This window comes from Fulmarus glacialis, unplaced genomic scaffold, assembly GCF_000690835.1.
Source record: "Fulmarus glacialis isolate BGI_N327 unplaced genomic scaffold, ASM69083v1 scaffold6579, whole genome shotgun sequence".
Taxonomy (NCBI): domain Eukaryota; kingdom Metazoa; phylum Chordata; class Aves; order Procellariiformes; family Procellariidae; genus Fulmarus; species Fulmarus glacialis.
The window spans coordinates 15,275-22,402 of record NW_009233766.1 but is presented as its reverse complement, the minus strand read 5'-3'; the positions used below and the strand labels follow the sequence as shown (position 1 = coordinate 22,402).

Sequence of the window (7,128 nt, the reverse complement as noted above, 5' to 3'; positions counted from 1 at the left end):
ACTGCTTCCTATCCCCCCGTGCCAACGTCAGCCCAGTGCCTCCCAGTTTCCGCCAGCAGCTAGGAGAAGGTTTGTAGGGGGTGTCCTTGGCTTTACTTTCTGCTCCCGGGCTGCTGCGTGCCCCCCCAAGGCATCTCGAGCCCCTCCAAAGGCAGGGATGCTCTGGGGCAGGTTCCCAGAGGCGAATCTGGGGCTGGACCAGGCTGCGGTGGCCGAATTCAGCACGGCTGCATCCAGGCGATCCCAGGCAAGGCTCAATGTGGGGGGGCAGCCGCACCAGCAGAGGAGGGCCAGAGGAAAAAGGGGGAGTATTTTTTTGCCCGCCCAGGAGAGGAGGGCCAGAGGAAAAAGAGGGTGTAAATGCCTGCACGAGACGTAAACCAGCCCTACTCTCACAGGACGCGCTCGGGAGCGGACCCGGGGCTGAGGCCGGACGCAGAGCGAGGAGCTGGGACAGGGGAGAGGAGAGGGAGCGCTAAAAACCTTTCAGAGCATGAGCAGCCGATGAATCCCCTGAAAACACAGCAGGAGCCCAAGACCTAACGAGAAAGGAAGAAAATCCTAGTGCGGCCCAGGATTGTCCTGGGCTGCTGGTCAGTTAGCTACGGCAGGCAGGGCCAGGATGGCGGGGGGGACACGGAGACCTTGGGGGTGGTACAGCGCTGAGGACAGGGGGAATTGCGGCAGTGCATGTTCTAAGCACCGGTGAAGGCTGAGCCTCTCACAGCGCTGCCTTCTCTGGGCGCAATCAGACTGAGCCCTGCGTGGAAGTTTGTATTAAACGTTTACAAGGGTTCAAAAAAGGTGTACAAAAAAGGTAAAAGCCACACTTGCCTCTTCTCCTGGGGAGGCTGGTAAGAGCAACGCCCCCATCAGCATCCCCACCTTCCTCAGCTGCTCAGCAAGGTGCTTTGCCCAAAGGCAAAACACCCTCCGGCAGCCAGGAGAGGGTTAGCAGAAAGCTCAAATGCTTGATGCATGTTTACGCTCAGTCCTTACTAATCTTGACATTATATTCACGCTGTTCTGCTGCAGCCAGGGATAACCCGTGTGCCTGGAGAGAGCCTATCCAAAGGGAAAAATCTCCTCGCTGGAGGCCATAACGGCTGAAGACTAATAATACAAAAAGCATCAGCGCTCGGGGCTGCTCCCTATACGGGGCAGGCCCTGTGCGCACAGTCCACGAATGCCCAGAGACTTCTACAGCCATGAAAGAGTGACCTGAGGAGCGGTTCCCTGCGTGCCCCAAGCGTGCAGGAGCCAGGGCTGGGCAAGGGGGGATGGGGAAGGACAGACAGACGCCGGCCAGGACTCAGGTCAGCCCTCACGCCGCAGCAGCATGTTCACATGGGGTAGTTGAGAACGACGTCTTGCTTGGCCAGCTCCAGCAACATGGGGTCATCGAAGAACTTGCTGATGCTCACGTCCTCACTCAAGCCCTGCAGGGTAACCACAAAACCAGAGGTTATTCCTCTGGCAGCCAGCACTCGTACAGCCATCGTGGCAGAGATCCCACAAAAACGCCCTGGTGTCCCACAGCAAGATAAATTTTCAGGCTCCAGAGGAGGCAGGAGAATTTGCAAGGGTCCAGGCATTGCTCAGCAGCTTGAAGACATCTAACAGTCTCTCAGGAAGCTGCAAATATGTGGTTGCTGCTGCTGAGCATATCTACCAGCTCACTGCCCTCCCAAAGGGGAGCTTGATTCCCTCTGCTCCCTGTGCGGTCCCAGGTGCCCCTCCAACCCCCCAGTCCAGCTCACTAAACCAGCACAGAAACCAGTTGTTGCTTTTTCTGCAGGACAAAGGGACTAAATCAGGCCACCAAGGGGTCAGATGGGTGCTGGGGAGGGAGCGGGGCTCTGTGGATGCTGCAGGACCCCGCTTTTGGCTGGAGTCACTGCCAGGTCACTCATTCACAAGACTATCAAAGGCCCTGGGACCATCCCAGGCACCAACAGGCAGCATGAGGGATCAAGAGTGAGGGAAGTCCCCAGGCACAAAGGACATCGGTCCACTCTGGGAACACAGAAGGGATGTGGCATGCCCAAGGGACAACACTGCAACAGCTCAGCTGCTGGTGCAGATGGACAGAGGGACGCTACAGGGACTACTCCCAGACATACCTTCCTACGCCTGGTCTTGATCATGAACTCTCTGGCCAGATGCGGGGCTGGCTGGGGCTCCAGGGGTCGGATGACTATGCTCTTGTCCAAGGGGTCACCAGGCACAATCTGAAACACAGGGTGAGGACACAAGAGCGATGCTGAGGGCTGGTTCAACCTCCTGGAGAACGTGAACTGCAACGGGAAACACCCCGGGCCCCGCGGACACCCCCAGCCTTGCTGTGACAGCCCGAACACCCCATCTGTTCTCCTGGCACAGAAAAACTGTCACGTCACTACTGGTGATCATTCCTGCAAGAAGTCACTAACACAGTGTTGCTAACCCAAGCCAAGAACACGTCCCACCTTCCCCACTTGCCGGTGTACTCCAAGACTTCTAAAAACGTGCTAACCAGAGCAACCCACATGGGTCCCAATCAACACAACCCTCTCTAGAAATCAGTCACACTTATTTTTTTCAGAGCCAAGCCTCGGGCTTTTACATCTTGACCTTTAAGCCAGCTCTTGGGGCTCAGTCGCTGCTGCTGCTCCCACCTGGCTGTACCACAAGTAGCTGTGCACCTCACAGGCTCACAGTGGTAGCTCCCACAAGACTTGAATTGCCCCAGACAGGGAAGTGGCCAGAGGACAGTATTTTGTCCCAAACTCCATCTTCCATAGGTTTAAAAAGCCTCCTCTGAGAGGCAAAGCTGAAGTGTGGCAACCCAGCAGACCGAGACAGAGCCCTGCTCCAAGCCCTCTGCTCCAAGCTGTAAAGCACCGAGTGGACCCAAACAGCTTCCCTTTTCCCTGACGAGGATGTCCTCTCTCCAAGCACTACAGGACTCTTACGCTCAGCAAGCAGCAGCATTCAGCTCTCCCTCGCTACGGCAAAGGGTGATGTGACTTGGAACAAAGCCGTTGGCTTCTGGCAGACACTTAACAGCTAGCGTACAAAGCCTCCCCAACTCGAGATCCTTTGAGGATGTTCTCCAGAGAAGCTGGCCTGCCCTGTGTGAGCCGTGCCACTGAGCTCTACTGAAAGCATCTACCTGGTGCCTGATCCTACCACGTCCCTCTTCCCCATCTCACCAGGGCACGGACTCACCTGCCAGTGGTGGAAGACAGAGAGCGAGAAGGCTTGTCCCTGCGTGTGAGTCCTCAAGTCTGTCTCAAATCCGAATGAATCAATGGCTGGGATGAAGGCTTTGATGGTGTAGAGAGGAGAGCCCGGGATCGGAGCATCTTGCGTCACGTGACCTCTGCCAACACGTCAAAAGATTAGTCTTCCTATATGTCATAGAATCACAGAATGGTTTGGGTCGGAAGGGACCTTAAAGATCACCAAGTTCCAACCCCCCTGCCATGGGCAGGGACACCTTCCACCAGACCAGGGTGTTCAAAGCCCCATCCAACCTGGCCTTGAACTCTTCCAGGGAGGGGGCATTCACAACTTCTCTGAGCAACCCGTTCCAGTGTCTCACCACCCTCATCATAAAATATTTCTTCCTAATGTCCAATCTAAACCTGCCCTCTGTCAGTTTAAAATCATTACCCCTCGTCCTATTACTACACTTCCTGATAAAAGAGTCCATCCCCATCTTTCCTGTAGGCCCCCTTGAAGTACTGGAAGGCCGCTCTAAGGTCTCCCCGAAGCCCTCTCTTCTCTGGGCTAAACACCCCCAACTCTCTCAGCCTGTCCTTATAGAGGAGGTGCTCCAGCCCCCTGATCATCTTCATGGCCTCCTCTGGACCCGCTCGAGCACGTCCATGTCTTTCTTATGCTGGGGGCCCCAGAGCTGAACACAGTACTCCAGGTGGGGTCTCATGTCCCTTTATATATCGTCCTCTCCGACACTCAGGAAGAACCAAAGGTTGCGTGTGATCCTGGACATCCCCTCCCCACACAGCACAGGGGCTGGGATCAGTCAAAGAAGCTTTCAGCTGTCACTTCACACAGATTTCACCCTCTCCCCTCGCTTTACAAGCAGTGCTAAGACTATGAACGTCTCTAGCGAGATCCCAAGCGAGCAGTTGCTGCTTTGCAATACTAAGGTGATGGCAGCTGGTCAGAGCAGCTCACCTCCGCCTGGCCAGGACCGTGTACACCGCAGACACGCAGTCGGCAGGAGCCTGCACCTCCACGAAGTAGTAGGGCTCCATCAGGCGAGGGGTGGCCTGTGGGGAGAAAGGAACACAAGCCACTGAGCCAGCAGAATTTGGTTCAAGAATCAGGGACTGGCATACTCTGGTCAAACGCAGCACCTGACTGGCGATGAAAGGGTTCCTGCTGCCCCATGGCTGCCCAACCCAACGTCAAACAAACACTGAAAGGAGCTTTTCTCCTTCGGGCCATGAATCATACACTTCCCTCGCCCCCACGCCCACCCTTCCCAGCAAGTCAAACAGTAGCAAAAAGGGGAGACAGAGCAAATGCACAAAAGTCTCCAGCCAGACTGGAACATGATTGCTTGTAAAACCCATCTGCCAGCCCACAAGGGCACTGGAAACATTAATGGATGAATGCGTCAGTTTAAACCAACATCCTTGGGGCACATACTGCAGCACACACGCAACCCACACTCCTTGGAGCCCACAGGAGCCGGCACAGCGCGAGGTTGAGTCTTTGTCATGCACAGTGTAGTCCTCACCATCAGGAAAGCGGAATACACCACTCTCCGGGCCGTCGGGATGATCTGTCCTCCACCCCGGTGCAAGGGCTCCTGAGCAATCACTGCATCCAGGATCTTAAACTTCACATTGCGAATCACTGAGGAAGGGCAGAAATGACAGCAAGTGACTCAAGGGGGATGTTCTCTGCCATACCAGCACCAGCCGTGCATCCCCAGAGACCCTGAGCACACGGCAAACATCCAGACAAAGGCCTAGAGCCACCAGAAGTTGTTCTCCCAGATTTAATTCCAGCAGGGAAGGTATGACCATGTCCTAACCCTGCATATCCAAGACGGGCAGTTCAGCTGCTTATCTTGCAGGGTGCTCAGTGGTCTGCACCTGAACTATACGAGGAGCAGAGCCAAGCTCTGGGGGAGCCAGCTGCCAGCTAACGGGCCCTAGTTTATAGGCAGGCGGCAACTGCCAGTGTCTGGGTGGCATCTGCAGCCAGGAAAAGGGGGAGGTTCTGTTACCTCCCTTGTCACCCACCCCCAGAGCTGTCCCCAGCTGTGGCGTGCAAAAGGAACTGGCCACTGAGGGACTGCACCAGCAAAACCACTTGAGTGCTTAAAGATGGAATAATTTAATTGATCTTATTAGCTCCACTTCTCTGCAGGTCCTACTTACATTCATCACAGAGAGGCCCTTCCCTGGTCCCCCACTGAAATCCCTGCACAATGCTGTCCTTCACAGAGCCCAGAAGCGACTTGTCCACCTACAGACAGACAGACTGCTTCAGAGACCAAATCTGCATCACAAGGCAGTAACAGACAGAACCCAGTGTTTAAAAGCCAGTTCCTAGAAGAGCAGCAATGTCCCTCAATACCCCCAATGTCCATCCCTCCCTCTCACAGCTCAGGATCATCATCTTCAGAGTTTGGCATCTAACACTATAAATTAAGAGAGTCCATATTTTGGTAATCCTGAAAGACAGGTCAATTAGTTGCCAATTTTGAGGATGTTGGCCCAAACAGCAACGCCTGAAAAATAACAGGCGATTTGCTAGCTAGTGTAGGAGTATTGTGGAGAAAGTACAGCAGATCTGAGATCTGTCAAACCAACAAGCACTCCAACAGCATTAGGACCTTGCTGCAGGTTCTGGAAGGAGTGGTCACCTGTTGGCACCACAGGACAAACGTCTCACTGAAACATAACCCCCCTGGCTGTGCTTCTCACCTCTGAGGGCAGCGTATCGTCTACTAGGATGTTTGGGCCAGTGGCATCTGGCCCAAAGGCCCAGATGGAACGGGCGGCCAGCAAATCCCAGTCATATTTGGTCTGGAAGAATTCACCCAGCTTCTTTCTGATAGAAGAAGAAGGGAAGAAATTTTCGGAAACAAGTATCCAACCTGCACTCACAACATATTTACGACCCTGTTCCCTTCAGGCATAAAAGGGTCTCAGCTTTTCACCTGGAGCAACTCAGTTGCTGGGGCAGGGATGCTCACGGACTAGTTGGTAGCAATATTGAACCCAGGACCCCTGCCTAGAGGCTGTTGGCTGATAGTGTGCACCTTGCAGATCCCAGCATTCCTTTTTTTCCCCCAATTACTTGATTCTAGATGGATTCTACTCTCCCCAGATCGGTCATACCTGTTCCATGTTATCTGGACCACTTCATTTTCAATGTCCTCTGCAAGTCCCTTCTCCAGAGGCTCAGCAATCATCGTGATCTTGTTCCTGAGAAGAGAGTCAGTTGCAATTAGTCCGCAGAGTGATGGAAATGGGAGTAATTGGCAGGACCTTAGGGACTGCGCACTGCCTCAAACATAGCTAGGGAGATGAAGCCATCCATGTCCTTTGCTGTTACTGTCTTGCTTGTAAAGACAGCCCAGGCGCTTAACAACTGCTCTCCGAAGTCTGCTCATCTCCAGAAGCAGATTGCTAAGGGACAGCATGGCTCCATACCTCCTACCAGATGTCCAGCGCTCGTCCGGGCTGCAGAAGGAAGCCCATGGGCCAGGCAATATGCCTCTATCAGAGCCAGCACTCACTGTGTCCGACACATGGGATGTTGCCTTGGAGAACCCCACCAATGCAAGTAACCAGCCCCCAGAGCAGGTCACTCCAAATGCCCAACAGTTCAAAGACCAACCTAAGACTGGAACCTTTCTGTTCCCAAAAATAACACTGCCAACCATGGAGAGAGTATATTAGAATAAAAGAGAGTAAGAAGAACCAGAAACCACAGGGGAATACAGGACAGTCATCTTCAACATATGACAGATCATGACTTCCCTGAAAATTCAGGCATTAAAATGTCCTGTGCTCCTAGATTTCATCCTGGTTATTCTGCCTATGTTCCCTCCCAGGCCTCTGTCTTTCAAACGTGTATCTCACAATGCATAGCTGG

At 53.8% G+C, this 7,128-nt stretch overlaps 1 protein-coding gene across 3 annotated transcripts in view; it reads right to left on the bottom strand.

Annotated features, from left to right (window-relative positions):
• Positions 1-1,306: 1,306 nt before the first annotated feature.
• Positions 1,307-7,128, bottom strand: part of EFTUD2 (elongation factor Tu GTP binding domain containing 2) — a 21,000-nt gene continuing 15,178 nt past the window's right edge. For all 3 annotated transcript variants that reach the window (XM_009585426.1, XM_009585429.1, XM_009585427.1), the window contains exons 20-27: positions 6,369-6,455; positions 5,952-6,078; positions 5,403-5,490; positions 4,754-4,872; positions 4,186-4,280; positions 3,211-3,364; positions 2,124-2,231; positions 1,307-1,439 (exon numbers count right to left, since the gene is read on the bottom strand). In XM_009585426.1, coding sequence (XP_009583721.1) covers positions 1,344-1,439; positions 2,124-2,231; positions 3,211-3,364; positions 4,186-4,280; positions 4,754-4,872; positions 5,403-5,490; positions 5,952-6,078; positions 6,369-6,455 — 874 coding nt within the window. In that variant the 3' untranslated portion in view covers positions 1,307-1,343. The remainder of the gene's footprint in view (positions 1,440-2,123; positions 2,232-3,210; positions 3,365-4,185; positions 4,281-4,753; positions 4,873-5,402; positions 5,491-5,951; positions 6,079-6,368; positions 6,456-7,128) is intronic.